Source organism: Argiope bruennichi, chromosome 2, assembly GCF_947563725.1.
Source record: "Argiope bruennichi chromosome 2, qqArgBrue1.1, whole genome shotgun sequence".
Classification (NCBI taxonomy): Eukaryota; Metazoa; Arthropoda; class Arachnida; order Araneae; family Araneidae; genus Argiope; species Argiope bruennichi.
In genome coordinates, this window is record NC_079152.1 from 53,855,006 (window position 1) to 53,879,222 (window position 24,217).

The 24,217-nt window shown below is 31.8% G+C and overlaps 1 protein-coding gene across 1 annotated transcript in view; it reads left to right on the forward strand.

Annotated features, from left to right (window-relative positions):
- The window catches only part of LOC129962189 (uncharacterized), a 39,075-nt gene extending 15,630 nt beyond the window's left edge, over positions 1–23,445 (forward strand). Inside the window, exons 3-13 of the mRNA XM_056075929.1 lie at positions 251–432; positions 546–674; positions 1,268–1,478; positions 4,148–4,803; positions 7,381–7,682; positions 12,441–12,525; positions 13,455–13,604; positions 15,919–16,023; positions 17,364–17,477; positions 20,124–20,324; positions 23,338–23,445. Of these exons, the coding sequence (XP_055931904.1) occupies positions 251–432; positions 546–674; positions 1,268–1,478; positions 4,148–4,803; positions 7,381–7,682; positions 12,441–12,525; positions 13,455–13,604; positions 15,919–16,023; positions 17,364–17,477; positions 20,124–20,324; positions 23,338–23,445 (2,243 nt within the window). The remainder of the gene's footprint in view (positions 1–250; positions 433–545; positions 675–1,267; positions 1,479–4,147; positions 4,804–7,380; positions 7,683–12,440; positions 12,526–13,454; positions 13,605–15,918; positions 16,024–17,363; positions 17,478–20,123; positions 20,325–23,337) is intronic.
- The last annotated feature ends 772 nt before the right edge of the window (positions 23,446–24,217 follow it).

Sequence of the window (24,217 nt, forward strand, 5' to 3'; positions counted from 1 at the left end):
GCAAACCCATCTCTACGATGATTCCTATTTGTTTGAAAATATTTTTAGTAGAAGCTTTGCCAAAATTAATTGCATTTTTTTCCTCTTTTATTTTAATTATAATTGATTAAACTTTTGAAAAAAAATCGCTGAAGAGCATATTGCTGCAATACAAATTAAACGAATGATATGAAAGTTTGATAAAGAAAAATATTTTGATGTATTTGTCAATTTTTTCTTCAAAATCTAATATTTTCAGTAAATATTTTAGGTATGTTCGGATTAAAGAAAAATTCATCATCTATTCATAGAAGAGCCAATTTAGAACAATCTATTCAAATAACTGGATTTCGAATTTTTCTGGGAACAAAACACTTAGAATCTTCAAACAATATTATTTGTGCTGATTATTCTAGGGACTCTTCAAAAGATTTTCATAGTTTCAATATGAAAGTAAGTATGAATTACTGCAAAACGTTTCTTTTCGTGCTAAGTAAAAGCAAAGTTAATGTTTTTTAGTAATTACAAAATTAACAATTAATAATTACAAAATAAATCACTTTCAGATATCCGAACCACTGATATCTCGGGTTTTATTGCACACCAGTTCTTTTGGCGAATGTTGTCAAGGAGAATTCACAAAGCAAAAAGAATCAGAAAATGACTTACAGACTGAATTAAAATCTAATGTTGAAGTAAGTTTGTATTCTTAACTTTTGTTTTTAATTAGACAGTAAAAAACATCGGTTCAATGAGTTAGCTGTCGAAAGAGAGCTTATTCATGCATTTTACAATCTGCTTGGATATCTGTTTTAGCACACAGCCAGCGATGTATGTCTTGCTCTTATAGTTAGTAATTACTATTACATAGTAATTTAAATTTAATTCGTGTAGTTTTGAGTAAAAATATGTGCCAGAAAGATACCTCAGAAGGATTTACTTTTGAGTTAAATTATGAATTTTAAATTCTGTGTATCGATGCGTATATTATTTATTCTAATCATTCACTGGTTCATTTAATTTTTAGTTTTATGCGTGCCTAAAATAAAGAGAACCAGAGAGCACAAAAATAATCAGTACTGAATCGTTGCACTGAATGACGTTATGATGGAACTCATCAAATTCATCATAAGTTTGATGTCAAATCTTTTAAAAAATATTTTAGTCTCAATTTAAATCAATTTCACATTTATTTTATAAATCACGCACAGCAATTAACCTATGCCCTAAAAAGATTTTTTTGAAACAACTTAGCAAAAATCAGCTACATTTTTCAATTTCATTTCAGATGTACCATGATCCATTCAATGAATCTAATTATACAATAAAGTTGGAAACTCTTTCTTATAAACCACAAACAAATTTCTGGCGGCAGCCAAAAAAATACCAGTCGAATAATTTGGATTTCAATCGGAATAAGGGAAATGGCATCCGAAGTTTGGACGAGAAATCAGATACCTCATCCTCTTTCACTACTTCTTCAGAATCTCTGAATTTAGGTAAGTATACTCAAAGTCACATTATTGAAATTTTATCAAAATTTTTATTTCGCATGCTATATAATTGCTCTGTAATTATTTCATAAGCTCTGTAGTTTACAAAACGTATAGATTTTGACCTAAGTTAAATAGCAATTAAAAAATAAACTTATTTATAAATCGAACAATTTAAGTAACATTGAAGGGCCGGGATAGCCTGGTTGGTAGAGCGTTGGATTCGCGTCCCTTAGTTTGCGAGTTCAAACCCCGCCGGCCGAAGATTCCCAGCGTGCTTGGGTGGCTCATGCGCGTATAAATCTGTCGTGGTCACAAAGTCCTCCATGTCGAGAGTAATACCACTGGGGGTACTGAATCAGAGGTGATCGTTCTCTGTTTCAGGTCTAAATTACGATCTATGGATGAGTGAATGAAATGCATGAATGAAATCCGCCCCGTAAAAAGGGTTGTGACGTGTGTGTAGCTAAGTCGTTCTCTTGACCCTAGATGGCGCTACTATAAAAAAAGGGATGCTCCCCCATCGGCTTAAAATTGCTGTCTTCGTGACAGTGGGCTTGTCCATGGCAAGTGCCATGAGAAACAACAAGAAACATTGAAGATTAAAACACATGCAGATAGTTAAATAAATCCGAAGGCAATGAAAAGGAAAATAAGACATATTATATAATTTGCAGTGTAAGTTGTTGATCAAAAGGTTATAGCGGATATGTCCAGATTTGAATTCAGAATGTCTTTAATAATTGCTGGTCAGCTGCCTCTAGCGACAAATTGGCTGATCGAAGATATTAACTGTGTTTAATTTCAATTAAAGATCTGATGAATATTTCATGGTATGTTTTTTAGTGATTGATGAAAAATTAATGTTAGCAATTTGAAATAATTTATATTTATTGTTAGTAACGAATGTACTGGTTATAATTAAAGTGACCCTATTCAGACCCCCTCTACAGCCCGTTCTGCCTTTTGGATTTTGATGAAACTTGGCATAAACGTTATGTAAAAAGTGGAAAAAAATTTCTACAATAGAAAAAGTAGTTCAAATTATGACTACCAGGGGATTGTGGCAATTGTGGCTCCTGAAAAAGAAAAAAAATCCTATCAGAATCATTGAAATTTATTCAGTTACAGAATGTGCTCAACGTGCGCTCCATTAACATCAGTTACGTGTTGAAAACGCATTATAGCATGTTTAATGGTAGAACGAAGAAATTCTCGGGGGATTTCAAAAAATTGAGTGTAATGCTGGTAAAGTCATAATTCCTCATCCATAAGCACGGTTTTTTATGAATCCCCACAACCAGAAATCACGGGGACTCATGTCGGATGAACGAGGAGGCCATGCATTTTTAAAAGCTTTGCATATTACACGTTTCTTGCACTCCTCCCTTTGTTTAGATATTAGACTCTTGACAGAGCTCCTTTTAAGACTTTAAAGAGTGCAGAGTTTCAAAGAAAAATGGTCCAAGGATAAAATCAGCAGTAAATGTACACCATGCAGTCACGTAATCAGAATGCAGGGGATGTTAGTGCAAGACATTAGGATGTGAAGCACCCCATATGTGGCAACTTGGATTATTCAGAGTTTGCCTCATCTGACCATAGAGTTTGCACTCAATTTCCATTCTCGACAAAAATTGGTAAGCGAATTTATAGCATGTTTGATGGCAGTATTTGCACCACGAAAATGGATCGCGGAATATTTCGTACTGTCGAGCACGGAATCGCCAACTCAAGTAACACCGAACGAGCACTTATTGAAGAATAGCTGGAATTGGAGGTTCTTTCAACCGCAGCAATAGCGACTCCTTGGACAGTTTCATTCCCAAGAGATTCCCGTCCTCTTCCTGGCAGCCCACCCAAGTATCTATAGTCTGTGTATTTTCTGTAGGCGGTTCAAAGTCACATTTTCTACCTCGTTATTGGTTGTCTGGTACCAGTAAATGGTAAAAAATGTGACCTTGAACCGCCTACAGAAAATACACAGACTATAGTCTCTTCAAATTTAATAATCATCTTCTTCAAACCATTCTTCGACATGGACCCTTTTCGAAATTCTTTTAAACGATGATATTCAAACAGTGCAGCTAAGCTATTACTTCCCTTTTGATAAAACAGTTTTACAAGTAAAGCTTTATCTTTCTTCAGAAAGAACATTATTAACAATGACAAAGGCACGCAAAATGATTTTCGGACTCTGACTGCAAGTGTCTTTAAAGGTTTGACTAATTTACGTAGGTAATTTTTTTAAATGCCGTCTGGTGGTCGAAATTTGAATTATTTTTTCATTGGAGAAATGTTTTATCTCCTTGGACCAAGTTTAATCAAAATCCGATAGACAGAACGGGTTCTAAAGAGGTGTAAATAGTGGTACTTTAGTTATAACCACTCTTTATTTATAATTTTATTATTAGCAGAAATGCATAAATATAAGACAAGAAAGCTAGTATCATGTAGTGATCTCAAAAGAATCATAACGTGATTTTTGGGGGTTTGTTAACAAGAAGGATTTGCAAACCTTGCTATCAATATAGATTATGATGCTATTTTTCATGATACTATTTTAACTTAAACCAATTTTTTGAAGACAAAAAAAAAATTGTTTTTTCACAATTTTTGAAACAAGATAAATGCTTAGTTACTGAATCCTACTTACTGCTTAATTTTTATGCTAGGTAACATATCAGATATGTCATCTCTGGTTTTATCGAATATGAAAACAAGTCGCTTATCTCGAATTGCAAGTATTATCAAAAACATTTGGAACAATGTCACAACCAACAAACGCGCAGGACTGAACTCTCAGCTGAACCATGGAACTTTTAATAAGAATAAAGCGCTGAGCTTACCGCAAAGGTCATTTAATGATTTGAATAAAACATTCATGCAAAACCGAAGCGATATTCACCAAGACTTTAACTGTATTTCGTCGAATAAAAGCAATTCAAACGGTGCAATCGTACAGCCTTTTTCACATAATGTAACAAATGGAAATAAAGTTTCTTACGTCCAAGTACCTCAGAGTTTGAAGAACCAAACATCTACATTCGTTCAAAATGCTTTAGCAGAATGTACATCTGGCGTGCATGACACATCTGTTGTATCCGTTGAACCATTCAATATACCGATAGCTAATGAAAATTTGACTGTAGAAGTGAATTCAGTGCCAAATTTTCCTCGCCCAGTCAATCCACTTGATATTTCAATGATTGAAAATATAACTACTACGAAAGCTTCTCGTGAAATGTGTATTCAAATTAAAGAAAATGGAGAAACTGAATCAATAAGCCATGGAAAGTTCAGCAAAGTTTCTTGTATTAAAAGTCAAATGGTATGTACTTTTTTTTTTTTTTTTGCTATAGTTTCTTTTTACTGAACTGTTCTTTAGAAGAGTCTGTTGGTGATGGAACATAAATATTATGATTTGGTTTCATAATATTTATGATCCATTTCAAAGTAACTTGAGGGTTTTATTTGCACGGGCGTCGTTATTTTGAATCCTGGTCAGATGATAAAAACATCTAAGTCAACATCCCTTCACCAGATTTCCTCACTACAACACTGAGGAGGCATTTGTCTTCGACCCATTCAACATGTACTCGATCCGCTTTCATCCCAGTTCTTCGATGTAATCAAGTCTTGAGTTTGTAACCTTCCGGTACAGAAGTCGATATTCTACCATCAGGCCACTACAACCTTCCTGCTCGCAATACGAATTCGTGAAAATTGAATAGAGCTAGAATGGAGTCAGGTTTTTAAAATGCGTTTTTAGTATTAAGAATATATATATATATATATATATATATAATGCTAACGTACTCGGTACAGAAATCGCTCTTGTAATTTATTGTAGAGTGGCAACGCCCTTTGTGAACAAAGCGTCATACAAACTTTTCAGGCTGCTTTATTTTTGAAAATAAGATGAAAATCTGGACATGTCTATTTTTAGTGCTTAAGTTATGAAAAATTCAGAACCATTATAAGGAATGAGTTTCGATGCATTCCACTCTCTTGGAACTGAAAAACTTTTCGAACTTTAGTCGAATCAGCAAATTTTTACCACTTAACCACTTAACATCTAACTTTTAAGCGCGATTCGTACCTGATGTATTTTTATATTGATTACATTTCTCTCTCATATAAATATTGCTGAACATTTTTTGCACAAGAAAATGACAAGATTTCGAGGACGGGGACTCCAGGTTCGAAATTCGATTCCATCAAAGATCCGCCGGGTATGTGGATCAAGTTAAATTTGACATCGTAGTCCAAACGTCCTTCTGTTAGTATGGTGGGGAAGTCCCACTGGAATGGTCTGGAATGGTGTGGAGAGAGGGTCGTCAGTTCAAGTATCTTCCTCATCATCTGATCAAATTTCAAAATTACAAACTGCGTTCCAAAATAGTAGTATACTTTCAAATGTATCACTTGTATACTTTCAAATGTATCGTTAATATACCTGAACCAATTAACTAGAATAACAAAATACGAATATGGAAATACTATATTTACGTTTAAACAAAAAATGTAAGATAATTTTTACGGTTAAGCCAAGATAAAATTTAAAATAATTCTATATAATTTTAATTTTTATAAATGCTTTTTATCTTAAATCCCATTTCTGTTCAAAAACAAATTATCGTAAACCGTTAGCTCCCAGCTTTCTCTTTAGTGTATTAACTCGTTCATAAAAGTTTAAAAAGATTTTGTAAAAGAGCAATTCTTAAAAGTAGAAAAGTATTGTAAGCTTTCTAAACCATAGTACCAATGAAGGTAATTTACTTCTTTTCCGAACCATATTATTCATATGATTCTAATAATTCAACATCACATGAATAAACATCTTAAAAAACCATCGGTAAAAACATCAAGAAGGGTGATCACTCCTAAACTTTCTCACATACTTTCTAATAAAAATGTTATCGCTCCTCCCACCCTTCTTAGAATTGGGAAACCGTGGCGTAAATCCAGTATTTTTGTAGATTTCTTTTGAAACTTGAACGAAATCCTCTAAAAAAAGGAAGACTGTATGCCAAATTTCATCTTTCTGGTTTAAAATATTATTGGCGTTGGCGTACAATTGAACTATTAACCTTTGGCGGGAATTTGGCATTGTTACTAAATCTGTCGTTTGATTTTTAGCGAGTTTCTTAGCGATTAATCTCTGACCTGCAGTTAATAGCATCCGAAAATCAAATTTGCGATTTAGATGCGTTTTTTCCAGGCGATTGAAACGAAAAATCGGACACAGAACTACATTTGTAGTCCCAAAATTACATGCCAAATTCGATATGTTTAAGTAACAACCTTTTTGAATTATCGCGTTTAGATGTTTCTGAATTTACGGACCGACAAATGGTCAACCCCTCTATGGATTTGACTCCAAATTTGTTGGGCGTCTACGTTACAGATGTAAAATATGTGTAAATTATTTTAAATATCTAGCTTTCTTCGTTTTGTATTTATCCTGTTAATTTCTTCTCGAGCAACCGGACAGATAGACCCATCGAACGGATTTTGCTTAAAATTTGATAGCAATCAATAAATTTGATAGAAAGGCCTTACAGCAAATTTCATCGGTTTAGCTAAAAGCTCTTTTAAGTTATCTTTGTCCCAGCCAGATATTTTTTTATGCTGGAATTTGGAATTCTTTGAGATATAAAACGTCTCGATTCGTCGAATTCTCGATTTTTGAACATATTCGTCTCGATTCGCCAAAATTCTTTTGGCCACTACAATATTTTCTCTATGCTTCATATAGGAGAAAGTAAAAATGATGAACCGATTTCTTTTGAAATGCAAATAAAAAGACTCAATGTCAAAGGCAATTTTCCTTAGCAAATAATTGTTGGTATTTTTACGCAATGTTTGTGTAATATCCAAAATTCATGACTTAGTTTTTCGACAGGGCTCGCAAGACTCCAGTATAAGAGTACCGCGCAGTTCAAAAAGCGTCGTCTTCTGCTCATCATCCCATAGCACGATAGAAAACGCCAGTGAGACTTTGATTAAGCTGTGTGATGATTGCTATAAAAAAACAAAGACAGCAGTGAAGGAAATGCAGCAGAATTATGGGCAGAAACCTTCTTTTATGAATGGCAGAAGTGATGATCGTAGTGAAGAACATCTTACTCACATTCCAGCAAATAGGTCACTGGAGTTCAAGAATTTAACTGAATTGCCTATAGATAATCTTCCTACGAAGCGAAAGTAAGATATAGATAGTACTCTTATAATGCAGTGAATCAGAAAAAAACTTTTTCTCCTCAATACAAAATTTCACCCATTCAAACTATACAAGTTTATTTCAAAATATTTCTTACTAGAAGATACTAGATATTTTCTTACTAGAAGATGTGCCCATCTTGGCAGGCTGTTTTTCTATTAACAATAACTCATATCTGATTGTCAGATAAAATAATGAAGTTGTAGTAGAAACAAACATGCACATTCGCACAGCACTTATGAAATTAAAAAAATACTATTTGCAGTACACTTTAGATGTAAATGTATAGTAACATTAAAAGTTTTGTTTCCAGTGATTCATTAACAGGAAAAAAATGCAATAATTACTACAGAATTAAAAAAAACTATTAAAAAATATTAGCAATACTCTCATTCGATCTGTGAAAGGAGATATACCAAATCAACAAACAATAAAAATTGCAGACCTCTTCCCATTAAACTTTACTGTTCATTCGCGCTTAGGTTTATTTACATATCAATAAATCAGTCAATTGAAATGTTAAAAAATAACCTGTCTCAGAAGATAGAAACCAAAATAAAAGTTGAGATTTCATATCCGCTAATGGCATAAATCAAACGAGCAGGGATATTTTTAACTCTATTCAGTGTATCAGACAACGATGGACGATAATATATACTGATTCCAAAAAAGTAGTAAAAACTCAAACAAACCAATTCTGCACCAATATTAATAATAAATTATTAACTTCAAATTAATTTATCGTGACTTGCTTTAAATTTGCTATAAATACTTTACTTTCTGCATTTGAATCTTCATTTAGATATTGAACACGTGACTAAGCACTCCATCTCAGATTGAATGAGTTAAAAGTTCTTTAAAAATATTTTAATCATTATTTTGATACTTTAATACTAAGTTAGAGAGGTGCCTTTTATTAAAAGATTTAGCAGCAGAATATTAAAACTTAATTTTATAAATACTTTAGTAAGGCTTTCTCTAAATAGAGAAAGATGTTAAACGAATCTCACCATACTAAAGTTTTCTCATTCGTTCCCACAATTGGTTTCATGCATATAGCTAATTTCATTGAATTGGTCTTTTTTTTTAAATTTTGATTCTTATATAATATTCTTTTATATCAGTAAATTTCTTTATTAATTCTTAATTAATGAATTTCTTTATCAATTTTTAATTAATAAATTTCTCGATTAATTCTTAATCTCTTTATCAATTTTATTATCAATTATTTTTAAATTAAAGGCATTTGGTGTAGGTTCAGCAGTACTCCAGCCTTACTGTTGAAGTTGCAATTACAAGAAAATCAATTTAAAAGTGTTGATTATGTAAAAATAGGAATGACTGAAATAAATTGGCCGATAAAAGCTTGGGAACAATGAATAAATTTACTCATCTAATTATCCTTAAAATATTTCTAAGAGTCATTTCATAATAAATCTTTGCGAGATATTTATATGTTTAAAAACTTTGTGTTTTTGATAATGGCATAATATTGTTACGGAAAATTCGTCTGGCAGGTATACAATAAAAAGTCTTACAAGTTCAGTAAATAATAACAATGTTTTAGTTGATACAGATAACAAAACATAAACGAAGTGCACGTAAAACAGCACTTGCAAAAATCAAGCAGGGAATAATTATTAAACAACCGCAACAGCGAAAAACTCTTAGAGGGAACTTATTGGAGGCTTCGCTCAAATACTTTTACTCAATTCAACTGATTTCAACTCTGTTACTCGACTTTTTATAGTTTCCGTGGCAAAAAAAGAAGCTTCAAGAAGATATAATCTCGCTCTTAATAAAAATATCATCAAATTTCTAAAAGTTTCTCGAAATTTCCTCTTTGTTGTCAAATACTTACTAATATGGCTTCCATTCAGCATTCTTTAAAGCTATCCTTCTTACCATGAAACGAAATGCGCGGGAAGCAATATTACAAATTCAAAATAATACTTTTTTGGTTCATTCCATGCAAGTAATTTATTTTCTAATCTTGTTATACACGTTAAGCGATTCGATCCAATTTAATTTTAGAAACCACTGAGCATCTTATGCTCTCTACTTGAGGTATTAGAATACAATACAAAGTAATAAAATGTATTATTCTTAGCGATTATGAGATGCGCAATTATATTTACCATGAATTTATCAGATCACCAATATAGTTTCAAATAATTAGTGAAATATAAAATAAGTCTGCGAAATTATTCCCTCTTTATGCAAATTGATAGAGGCATGCTTTATGTTAACAGATTTCCCTTTCTCTTTTGTTCAAAATTTGAAAGAATTCAAAAATTTTGAGAAGCTATAATAAGATAAACTAAAATTGATCAAGACCATAAACTAAAAAAGATCAAATATCCAGCAAACTAAATTCCGTTCCGTTAAAAAATTAAAAAACAAAAAATGAGTATAAAAAGTATTTGTATTGCATTATGAGGTACAATGCTTATGCTATTTTTCAATATGCCACCATTGATGAAGTATGACAAATATATGATTCAATATATCTGCCACCACATCATAGCGAGGCACGAGCTTCTGCATGCCTTCATCGTAGACAGGTGCCACATACAGTAATGAAAATTATTGTTATGGCGAATCCTTGGTTCTCCTTAATTTTCTCTCTAACTTCTGTAAGCAAATCATCATTAGAGATTGTCGCCCAGTTCATTTCTGATCGTTAACATGTCCACGTCTCTCAACTTCAACTTTCAACCCACTTCCTTATCATCAAATCACTCATCGCATTTTGTCAGTAAACTTCACAAATTTTGCTATGAAGCTATGGTTCTCCTTAATTTTCTCTCTAACTTCTGTTAGCAAATCATCATTAGAGATTGTAGCCCAGTTCATTTCTCATCGTTAACATGTTCACGTCTTTCAACTTCAACTTTCAATCCACTTCCTTATCATCAAATCACTCATCGCATTTTGTCAGTAAACTTCACGAATTTTGCTATGAAGCTATGGTTCTCCTTAATTTTCTCTCTAACTTCTGTAAGAAAATCCTCATTAGAGATTGTCGCCCAGTTCATTTCTGATCGTTAACATGTTCACGTCTCTCAACTTCAACTTTCAACCCACTTCCTTATCATCAAATCACTCATCGCATTTTGTCAGTAAACTTCACAAATTTTGCTATGAAGCTATGGTTCTCCTTAATTTTCTCTCTAACTTCTGTTAGCAAATCATCATTAGAGATTGTAGCCCAGTTCATTTCTCATCATTAACATGTTCACGTCTTTCAACTTCAACTTTCAATCCACTTCCTTATCATCAAATCACTCATCGCATTTTGTCAGTAAACTTCACGAATTTTGCTATGAAGCTATGGTTCTCCTTAATTTTCTCTCTAACTTCTGTAAGAAAATCATCATTAGAGATTGTCGCCCAGTTCATTTCTGATCGTTAACATGTTCAAGTCTCTCAACTTCAACTTTCAACCCACTTCCTTATCATCAAATCACTCATCGCATTTTGTCAGTAAACTTCACAAATTTTGCTATGAAGCTATGGTTCTCCTTAATTTTCTCTCTAACTTCTGTTAGCAAATCATCATTAGAGATTGTAGCCCAGTTCATTTCTCATCGTTAACACGTTCACGTCTTTCAACTTCAACTTTCAACCCACTTCCTTATCATCAAATCACTCATCGCATTTTGTCAGTAAACTTCACAAATTTTACTATGAAGCTATGGTTCTCCTTAATTTTCTCTCTAACTTCTGTAAGCAAATCATCATTAGAGATTGTCGCCCAGTTCATTTCTCATCGTTAACCTGTTCACGTCCTTCAACTTCAACTTTCAACCCACTTCCTTATCATCAAATCACTCATCGCATTTTGTCAGTAAACTTCACAAATTTTGCTATGAAGCTATGGTTCTCCTTAATTTTCTCTCTAACTTCTGTTAGCAAATCATCATTAGAGATTGTCGCCCAGTTCATTTCTGATCGTTAACATGTTCACGTCCTTCAACTTCAACTTTCAACCCACTTCCTTATCACCAAATCACTCATCGCATTTTGTCAGTAAACTTCACAAATTTTGCTATGAAGCTATGGTTCTCCTTAATTTTCTCTCTAACTTCTGTTAGCAAATCAACATTAGAGATTGTAGCCCAGTTCATTTCTCATCGTTAACATGTTCACGTCTCTCAACTTCAACTTTCAACCCACTTCCTTATCATCAAATCACTCATCGCATTTTGTCTGTAAACTTCACAAGGTATGCTATGAATTTCTATTCGTTTAGCATTCCTATCATAAAAAAGTGAATGAAAAAATTGAAATTATATACGGCAGAATATTCAGTTTTTTAAAAAGATATTTTTATTGCTCAACAAAACCACTGACGTAATATTCAGCGATCTTGTAATAACTTTTATAGTTTGCCAAAGAGTCAACTAAGTGAACGAATATACTTGAAATGATAAACGTGACATTTTCAGTGACAAAAATTGAAAATGAAATTAGTTTCTGAATACCCCCCCCCCTTTTGTTCGTTAAACTCTTTCTATTTTTGAGTTCACAGACAAATTAACAAACGTATTTCTAAAAATTATTGTTTCGGGTTCAAAGTGGTTTAAAATATTAAGATTCATGAAAATTCCGAGATGGAACTTTTTTAAAAAATTATTATACTTCGTATAGAGAATAGTAAAAGTTCTCTATACAATACAAAAGAGATTTCTTTTAACTGCTATACATTTTTTCTCATGTCTTACAAATGTTCTTTTCAGATTCAATATCGAAGATCTTGCTATAATATCTGAAGCAGTAAATAATCATTTGCTAGATTTGAAACCTGCTGATGGAGACTTTTTGGTCAGTGAAAATTATAGATATGCTATTAAATATTATCAATATTTATCATGCTGAATATTTTTTATATTCAGATTCTGTATTCAAAATATTATAAATTACTTTGACTTGACGAAAACTTACTAACTTAGAATTTTACTTGACAGCAATATTAAAATTTTAGACATCAAGAAAAATTATTTTAGCCCTTTCACCTAAGAAAACATGTTGCTAAACTAATATTATTTAAAATATTTTTCGGTCATCTAACCAATTACAAAGATACTCCAACCTGAATTTTTTTTTTTTTTTTTTTTTTTGGAAAAGTAACATCTTCTTAACTGAGCACAGTTTTCATGCCAATAGAGTAAAGAAACATTTATTTTCAAAATAGTTTTTTTTAAAGTTTAAAACGAATAAATTCATGATTTTTAGTTTTTATGGTAAAGAAATGAATTTTTATTTGCACTGCAAATAAAAATTCTAAATTTTAATTGCAAAGAAAAGGCAATAAAAATTTAGAATTTTAGAAATTAGCATTTAAAGATTGAAAAATAACGTTAAAAGTTTATTACACAAATATAAAAATCAATATAACTTCACAAAGAAGGAACTTCGAAACCAAATTCAAACGGTTTTAGGAAACTATTCAGAAATGAAATTATGGATTAAAAAGAGATTTGACAATTTCGGGTAAAATCGCTTTTCTATCGTAGTCAGCGACCTTAACTAATATTAAATAAATTTCTAATAAGTACATGGAGGGAAAAAAACGCCCATGTGATTCGAGAGTTGAATAAAATAATTAACAAAGAATTTAAACATTTTTTAAAAGATATATAAAAGACAGATGTTCTTCATTTATTTAGTTCAATAGTACAAATAAATGATACAGTAACGAAATAAGTCACAGTCTCACACGTTCTCTAACTTTCGTCTTCTCTAAATTTTAGAAAGATGCCTTGGAATTTTTGAGGAAAAGATGGATTCGTGTAGTTGCTAACAAAAACTCCAAACTCGAAGAAGTTAGCAATTACTTAAAATATTTTCAAGAATTCTCTGATAAACTCCTCGAGGCGGTGATACTTTCTACAGACAGAGAAGTAAGATTTTATTTACTCATTGATTGTATAATTTTTTATTTCGACAACTCCAATGACCTTATTCTTTAGTTCTTGGAGCAACCGAAATGAAAATAAAGAAGTTTCCTCATTAATTCCATTTCATGTCATAAGACATTTGATGCAATGAACAGCAAAAAAAAAAAAAAAATAGTACAGGCATGCATATGTAAGTACAGTGCTATGCAGGCAATCAGGGTAACAATATGTGGTCTGCAGCGTAAATATAAGACAAAAGGTATCTAGCAAAACTGTTAGATCGGTTTTTGCTGCTTCAATAGCAGGTTATCGAGATTTAAGTGATTTTGAACGAGACGTTAAAGTTGGTGCAATAGAGATGGGACAAAATATCTTCGAGGTAGTGATGAAATTTAAATTTTCGAATGCGACAATTTCACGAGTGTACTGTAAATATCGAATATCTGGTAAAACATCAAATCTCTGACATCAGTACAATCGGGAAAAAGACCTTGAAAGAACGAGACGATTGACGAGAATCATTAAACGAGATATATGTGCACCATTTCCACAAATCTCCGCGTATTTCAGTGCCGCGGACAAATGTTAGAGTGCGAACTATTCAATTGACGATCACTAATATCGGTTTTTGGAGCAGAAAAACCCACTCGTGTACTATAATGATGGTACAATAGTTAGTCTAATGGCATGGTACAAATCCTTGCCAAGGACCTCCTTCACAATTACTGGATAGCTCGAAACAAGTTGGCTTATTTGACGAATCTAGTTTCCATTTGTACGAGCAGATGGACATGTATGGGTATTGAGAAAACCTCATAAATATATAAACTTCACAGGTCAACAAGGGACTGCTTGATTTGAGGGAGCTTTGGGATGATATGGGGCGTGTGCAATTAGCATGATATGGAACCCATGAAATGTCAAGAGATGAATCTGACAACTGACAGGTACGTTCATCTGTTCACCAACCTTCATTCATGTCCATTGCGACACCCCACCCATCGGGAATTGCTTCCAAGTGGCTCCCGGAACACTCTTGAATTTTGCCACTTCCATTTACCGCCTAAATCTCCAGATATGAACTTTATTGAGCATATCTGTGACGCCTTACAACGCGATGTTTAGAAGATATCTCCATCATATCGCACTCTTTTAGATTTGTGAGGGACTGTGGAATTCATGATATGAATTGCCTCTATATACCCTCAGGCGTTAGTCGAGTTCATGCCATGTCGTTTTGTTGCACTTTTGTGGACTCTTGCGGGCTCTGCACGATATTAAATAGGCATGCTATTTTTCATGGTTCTTCAATGTATAATTGTAAAAGCAACTGACCATTTGCAAATTGTTGGTAAGGGGCAAAACTGAAACGAGTATAGAAATTAAATTGCACAGTATTCTGTTTATTTCTGGAAAAAATTGGAATTTATCATAAAATATTTTATATTGTAAGTTTCTATAAAAAAATAACACACTAAATGATATTGCCTATCTTAGAATCTTGAGGTCCTATTGGTAACTACCGCTTATAACTCATGTTTGAAATTATAAAACCAATAGCAAAATAGTCTTCATCTAGCATCAAAACGGAACGCAGATTAACAAACCAAAACAACCTGAAACAAAAATTCTCCTTAAAATGTCACCCAGTAAATAATGCTTCTTTTTTTATAAATCTTAAGAAACTTTAAAATCTTAAGCACTTCTCTTCAGTAAAGAAACTTTTTGTGATACTTTTCACCTATAATTAATTTTCTGTTGATTCCCTTTGGTTGTCATCAAGGCAAAAATTATAAACATTTCTCCTTTTTTTCTTATATTTCCAGACAAGAAATATAGCATGTGATCAAAAAGTATCGTGCATTTGCGTGAGTCAAACAAACAAATTTTCTCGAATTACATTAAAAAAAAATCTTTTTAAACATTTCAAATTGACTTTTTTCTAACCAGAATAAGAATTTTTTTTTTCTCGAAACGTTGTACTCTACAGACGATTAGTTCAAATCATATTATTCTAGGAAAAAAAAATTATACACAGCCTTAGATTTCCAATTATTTTTCTAAATATAAACATCTCATTTACTAAATTTTAACAACTATTAATACAAAATTCCATTGGACATTTGTTCCAGGTTATGATACAAGCTAAATGTATATAAAATGGGGCAAATAAAAAAAAACATCGAATAAATTTTAATGAAAATAAAAGATCTGTGACAATTTTATACACTATAGAAAAAAATATTGGTAAGTAATTTTTGCACTTTATTTTTGTACAATATTATACTTTTTAATATCTAGCCATTTATTTTTGCAGGGAAATAACGCTCTCCATTTTGCATGTGGCAATGATCGATTTGATATAGCAGAAGAATTTTTGAAGTATGAGAGTGGATGTAGATTGCTAAAGCAAAAAAACAAGGTCTTTTTATATTTAACAGTTTTGTTTTTTAAGGGATACAAAACTGTCATTCTTTTACTATAAATTCTTCCTTAATCAGTTTATTTTCCTTTATTAATGTAATAATTTCATATTTTGCATTCTTTATCCTTGTTTGTTTAAAGAATTTAAACATACAAATATGCATTTAAAAAATTTTAAAAATTATTTTTATCTTAAATAATTTTTTACGGCTTTTCTTATAAGTAATTCTATAACGTTAAACAGTAACAGTCTTTGAAAAGAAATATAACTTTTACAGAACAAGAAGAATATAACATAGAAGGTGTAACACTATCTAATAAATTCAGTGTTAAAACCAGATAATATGAAATTATTATTATTTTTACTATTTTTAATATATATATATATATATATATATATATATATATATATATATATATATATATATATATATATATATATATATATATATATATATATATATATATATATATATATCGTGCCTAGATCATAGTCAATTATTTTCTTCTGTTAACCAAATGTAGAACGAATGCCGGACAACTATTATCAGTTTTTACAAAAAAAAAAAAAAAAAAAAAAAAAATCCTTTTTTGTGATCTCTACTATTATTATCTTTTGTTAGCTATTTATTTATTGCTCATCTTGATTTTCAACTTTTTCATATTCATTCTAAATCTTCGGTTCTAAAATGAATGCATGTTGTAACAAATGAGTTCGCAAAGCACTGTTATCTATATATCTTTGAGCGATGGAAAATATTTTTTTTTTTTTTTCGTGTTTCTCAACCGACCCGATTCATCCTAAGGGTGGGAAGCTTAAAGTACAGGAATAGGCGGGAAACAACATAACTCATTTTGAATAAATGCAACCATCGTCGTTCTACTCATTGCCTATTCTATGTTCATTTCAGATATCTTTAGCTAATATTACAAAGACCTATAAGCGTATCCCACGGTTTATTAGTATGTAAAAGATTATATTTTTATAATTGTATTTTATAATATATACTTTTTACCGTTATTTGTAAAATAATGACATAATTCTTTCATTTATTGGTTCGAAGCAGTATCAAATCCTCCACTAAAATGTTCAGTTCGGCTAATATCAAATCCAACAGACACTTTGTTGCTAGCACTGGAAACGCTGAGAACTTAAACTACCGAATTATAAAATGCACATTGAATTTATTTCCTCCTAAGATGTATTTTTTTAAAGCTATTTATTTGTTTAATTTTAATTCTAGGAAATTTTTTTGAAAAGTGAATAAATAAATTCATGTTTTTCTCTTGAATAATCAATTGCTATCATAACCTATTAACTTACTTTTCTTTCTTTAGTTAGGTCATTCGCCTTTGATGGTTTGTTCAGTTTCGCAGCCGAAAAGTGACCAGGAATGGAGCACAGTTAAGAAAATTTTAGGTTTGGGAGATGTTAATGAAGCATCGAGTTTGGTACGATTAAAATTTCATTTCTCGTTCGTCCATGTCAAATTAATTGAACATTTTAGTGAAATGTCAAAATTTAATTGTCTACAAAATGAAGAGGCGCTTTTAATTTATTGCTGATTTTTGTTTGTTTGTTTTTAAAACTTTTATAATTAACCTCAAAATTACCCTTAGATAATCAGTGGTCTTTTATCCAGTTGTGCCAGTTACATTAATTTACAAAAATGAATAAAAATCTGGTTCAAGCAGCTGCCGCCAGTTACAATTACAAAAAAAGTTTGTGGAAAACTATTAGATACATCAATACGCTCAGTTATATAGTTCCTAGTAGTTTCAAATATTTTGAACAGTTATTTGATGCATCGGAACAGAATTTAGTATTAAACACCAGTAAACAATATTCTGCATGATGGAATTATGTTTAAAACAGGAGCTATTTAATTACATAGAACACAGCTTATAATTGTAAGACACATAGAAAGAAGTACGATCTCGAACTTTTCTGTCTATTGACAGGTTTACCTCTCATTGATTTGTATTTTCAATTCCTCGCGTGCCATATCTAAACAGATAACATTACTATAAAACATATTTTAAATTTCATTAACGAATTTCTTGTGTTATTTTCAAGGTAAATGTCAGATTCTACAATTAATTACTTAGTATTTCATTTCTGGTACTTTAGATTATCTCTAGAGCATAATATATTTGTCAGAAGAGCATAGGAATTGACAGTCTGTCCATATTGAATCATTCTTTATCCTTTCGTCTATAATAATATAAGTATATACAAAGAGTATTTCAAGTGACAAAAGTCGTGGGATAGCAATATGCAAATATACAGATAGTAGTTGATCGCGTGTAAAATCTATAATTGGGCAGCGCAATGCAGGACTTTTATTTGTATTCAATTATTCATGTGAAAAGGTTTCTGAAGTGATTATAGCAGATTAACTAACAGGCCTTGAACATGTTATGATAGTTGAAGCTAGATGCATAAGGCATTCCATTTCTGAATTCCTTAGGGAATTCAACATTCCGAAATCCATAGTCTGCCGAAAGTACCTAATTTCAGGCATGGCCTCCCACCATTGATAGCGCAGTGACCAATCACCTGCTCTTAATGATCGAGATTAGCGACGCATGCGTAGAATTGTCTGTGTTAACAGACAAATAATACTGCGTGAAATAAGCGCAAAAGTTAATATAGGATATATGAGGATGTGTGCGTTAGGAGAGTGCGACGAAATTTAGCTTTCAAGGATTTATAGCAGGAATGGATCGGCTCAAATGCTTTTACAGATAGCAATGACATTGCCTGCAGCGCCTCTCTTGGGCTCGTAACCATATCGGTTGTACCCTAGATAACTGAAAAACAGTGGTTTGGTCAGATGAATCACGATTTCAGTTGCTAAGAACTAATGGTAGGATTCGAGTGTGGAGCAAACCCCCACAAAATCATGAACTAAGTTGTCAACAAAGCATTGCGCAAGGTGGTGGCTCTGTAATGGAATTACATGGATGGAATTTTTTTACATGGAATGGATTGCCGTCTCATCCAATAGAACCGATTTTTAATTGGAAATGGTTATGCCCAGCTACTTGGATACCATTTGCAGCTTCATGTACCTAAGCAACGATCGAATTTTTATGGATGAAATGAGCCTATCACCAGGTCACATTCTGTTCGCGATTGGTTTGAAGAACATTCATGACAATCCATTGAATGATTTGGTCTTCTAGATCGCCTGACATGAATATTTATGTGACAGAATCAAGAAAGACAGTTTCAACACTTTCGCAATTATGTATGTCTATAGATGCCTCATATATATATATATATACTGTGTTACTGCGTACTGTGAAAGACCGAATAAAAAAAATGTCTTTTTCGGTGAATCCTTAATTCACCGAAATGGTGACGACTGTCTCCATTAACTGCTGACATTCACCAGAGAAATCGACATTTTCTAGATATCGGACTTGCACTGTAACATATAAAATCTCAAATCAAATGGAAATATAATAAGTAGAATATTGTATTTAAAATGCATCGACGTTACATCAAAGGATGAAATTGGTACCAATCGCATTAAAGAAATATAGTGATTTCAGCAGGCAATATTAGCCAATAACATAAAAATAAAAGATGTTGTTGCTTCTAAAATGTTATAGATCAATGTACTAAAGTGAACTGATATCAAAAAATTAAAAAAAAAAAATTAAATTATACATCATCAAAAGCGGAGGGGGAGGGAGAGATTTTTAAATAAAAAAAATATAATATCACTTATTTTTCAATGTATCTCATCTAGGTATCCCCCATTTTGAAAGAAAACAATTAAATGCAGCATTTTATTGCAAACAAAATACAACTTGAAATTATTGAAATTTGAAATTGTTTGTCTTTTCTGGTCATAAATGTTGCTGATTGCAAGGCACACATGATATAAATAGAGAATAAGGTGTAATAAATTAAAAGAAAAAACTTACGCTCTAAATAGTATGGCACAAATGTCATCAGAAACTTGATTCCACATAGAAAAATAATTTTTCCTGATAAACATTCAAATACGGTTCTACAATGATTTCGTATTTAATGATATCTTTTCATTTGACAAAGCCATTTAATAACAAATTTAACTCTTCCAGAGCAAGCAAACGCCTCTTATGAATGCTGCATCCCGAGGTAGCGTTCCAATGGTTCGGCTGTTGCTGTTAGCTGGAGCTGATCCAAATCTACAAGACAGCGATGGATCAACAGCCCTCATGTACGCTGCTGTTCAAGGCCACGAAACCTGCGTTAGTCTTTTGTTGGAACATCCAAAATGTAATCCTAGCATAAAAGATTATGTAAGTGTCTAAAAGCATTGATCTATTTGATTTAGTATAAGACAATTTCAATGATTCCCCTGCATGTTTGCAAAAATAGTGCTGAAAATTTCCAAATACCGATATTACTAAGAGTTCAACGATTGAAATAAATGCAGCCTGAGAAGGATTTTCATTCCCACAGTACAGCATTAATTATCAAGAAAACTTTGTTAGAAAAATTTCTATATTAACAATTTTAATTGCGTGAAAAGTTTTTCTTTTGAAGCATCATAAATGAAAGGTCTTTTTCAAAAGCAAAAGATGAAATCTCAAAATGTCATGTATCGAGGAGAATCCACTGCTAGAAAGAAAAATCATGAGAGCCGGAAAAATGAGATCTATCTAATTTTATTTTCTATATTATGCATCTCCTTTTAACTGTAATCAAATCAAATCATTTCATTGAGATTCTTGTGAATTAGTTCTACACTCCAAACATGGGATGCTCTTTATATATATATATATATATATATATATATAATCAGTATGCTCTTTATGTTAATACGAATGGCATATCAATGACTTTCAATGATATCCAATTAATACTCTTAGAGGACATCATTCGATCTTGGAATGATATCATATAGGATATCTTTCGAAGATCTTTTAAATCTCGTTAATTAATATAATCGCTTACTTCTTAACAACTGAACTGAACTAATCTTTCAAATCAAAATAATATTCCCATTGATTTAAAAAATCCAGATCAATCAACTGTTTGTGATCGAACCTCAGCAACTTTGGGCAAAATCAAAACGCATATCATCCAAGCTGCATCGAATTACCGGCAGTTATCTATTGCTACTATTGCTCTTTCATTAAACATATGATGTAAATCAGTTTGAAACGTAACGTGAAATTAAATTTCACTCGTGTAGTTTTGTTCGTTCGATTTTGTTTTCTCTCTAAAAAAATCGTGTTTCAACTGAAACAGACTTTCTTTTCTTGACATATTCTTATGACAGCCCCTTCTAGAACTGTAAAATCGCTCTACAGCGGCCACCCTCCATTTCAAGCAAAACTGACAGTTCAGCAGAGTTATCCACTGTAATGGTTTTAACCGTAATTTGAACCTCTTAATTCACCATACATTTTATCTAGGGGGGAGGGGGTACTTTACTCCAGGATTGTTTCTTAGAATAATGTACTTGCTTAGATCTACTTTTTCAGTGGTAACTTTTTTTTCGATTCTGTCGCTATTCGATTCGTTGGTACTTGCGGCAGGTTAGTTAATAATGTCATCGGTTTTCCCTAAAATCTATTTAACTAGTGATTAATGATTTAATGGATTTTTAATTACATTCTCCCGCAGTCGGAAGACGAAGCTAAATATCTTGCTGAATTTCCTACTCAACATTTCATGCTCTTTCATCATCATACTGAAGCAACAATTCTATAAGGCGATCTAAAGTCAGTAAAATACGTTTGGAATTTGTTTAAAGATGAAAAAGCTATTTTTGTGATTAATACGGCCTTATATTTTATCTTTGGTAGACATAGTCGCTTGAATACCCACTTCAATAGAGACCCAAATACATTTTTTTCCCTGTACAATGGGTAAAGGGTGTTTATTTTTCGATTTGATTGCAGGCGTTATTTCAGCTTGCATATATAATTATTTCTCCTTTCTTCCTTTTCATTCTCTTAATAAAAGGTGCCATAAGAACAAAAGAAACTTCATTGCAGTTTATTAGGTGATCACTCCAGAGGGGTTCGGGATACTTTCCAACATGTTATATTAACAATGTATATATGGACCAAAAATTCCGAGTCAAACCAAAAATGGTTATTGGGAAAGGCTGACGGCTATGCAAGGAGAGGGGGGGAGACAACAAAAGTTTTAGTTCACTTTTTAACAGTATTTATGACGTTATGTTTCGGTACGATTTTTATTTGCTTTCTTAAAGTTAACTTGTTATTTAAGTATTTTGATATTATTTTAAATGGCCCTGCTTGTAAAGAATGACATTAATAGTCACTTTCTGTTTTAAAATTCACTTTAAAATTTTAATAGTTCTTTGAGAGATCTTAAATTTATTTAATAAAATCACAATACAGATTCATCTTAGAGAAATAATAGCATAGAGGTCAATTCTACCAGAAAATAGATGTCCAGCTTTATGACATCAAATATCAATATTTGATATAAAATGTTATTAATAAACCTTAATATGAACTCTGTTCCCCTGCTTTCCTACTACAACTGAACACAATTTTATATTTCAGTGTTCATCATTTCCTCGTTGTTTCCTATCTAATCATTTCCACGAATACTATTGAAGATCAATAACATTCATGAAATTTTTTAAATAACTGAAGAAATCTTCTTTTTTTTTTTTCTAAATCTTCACAACCAATATTCAGCGGTGGAAGATATTCTTTTGTTAAAATACAAAGGGGAAATCGATAAACAACGCATATAATTTTGAACACAATAATAGAAAAATGCAATGAATGATAACATGGAAATTAAATGAAAGTGTTACCAATTTTCTATTTTGTCATTCACAAGAAGGAATTTGCACAACTCTGGATCAGTTTGAAAATCCTCTAGATAATGTCATCGATCCGTTTGATGTAATCACCAGTTTTAGCAGGAGCGATGGGAAACTGCAAGGATTTAGTTGGAAAGTTTTGGAACACTCATCATACAACCAGGACATGGCATCTTCAGGTTTTCATCTGTTTGGACCCATGAAGAGATTTCCTAAAGGTCAAAGTGTGAATCTAACGACTTCTCAAGCGAACCTAGCAATGCCCCCAACTCCCTGCTCCTACAAAACTTGCTAGGCTAACGGTATTCTATGAGACCGGCATTTTCAGAATAATCCAACATTGGACAAATTCTTCAACAGGAATGGCAAAATAGTAAATTGGTAATACTTCCACTTCCTTTCCATATTACCATTCATTGTAACTTTTTTTTAATTGTGTTTAAAATTCTGAACATTACTTATTGACAATCTCACATATGAAATTTATTTTTGTCTAGGATCAGCAAACAGCATGTTCGGTGGCATTGGCAGCAGGACGCAAAGAAACGGCGCTTCTAATTTATTTGCATTCTAAAAAAAGAAGCAAGGAGGGTAAAATAGGTTGATATTTATCTCACAATATTAATTCAGTTTTTATGTCAATGATGAACATTCTAATGATATTGAAATTGCTGATAGAAATTCTATTCTTACCAAAAGAATAACGTCCAATTAGAAAAAAAAAAGCATTTTTCAAGGGGCTGACGTGATACGGCGTATAAATGAAATATATCACAAAAAAATTTAATAAACGACTTTATTTAGAACAAAATTAATGCTGCTAATGCAATACTTAATAATTTTAATTTTTTTAAGAATCTCCTAATATATTACTATATAATATTAAATTTTTAACATTTATGTAGTTTTTCATTGATTATAAAATCTGGAAAAATTATACTTTTATTGAATATCTTTAGTACTAATTAGATATTTCTTAATTTAAACGATGAATATGCATGTGATTAGGGGTTGAATAAAGAATAAAAAATCTTTTAGCGTTGCTTAACAGACCGTTTATCTGTATTGAATACGCCATTATGAATAGAATTCAGTTGATTGAATGTCTTTCCACTCCTGTTTTAACAGACAAAATCAGAATTAGAAGTCTTTCAACGACCACTGGGCCTTCAAATAAAAATGAAATAACTACTACTTGATCTCCCTTCATCATCGCTTACATTAGCTTTGGAAAATTTGTCTTCTATTGAATCATCAGTTAAAGGAAGAATTTTATCTTTTAAATTGGAATGGAGAAATAATTACTGATACAGAAAATTATCTAATTTTAGAAAGGGGAGAAGTAACATGTAATCAAAAAGTATTGAGAATACTTCA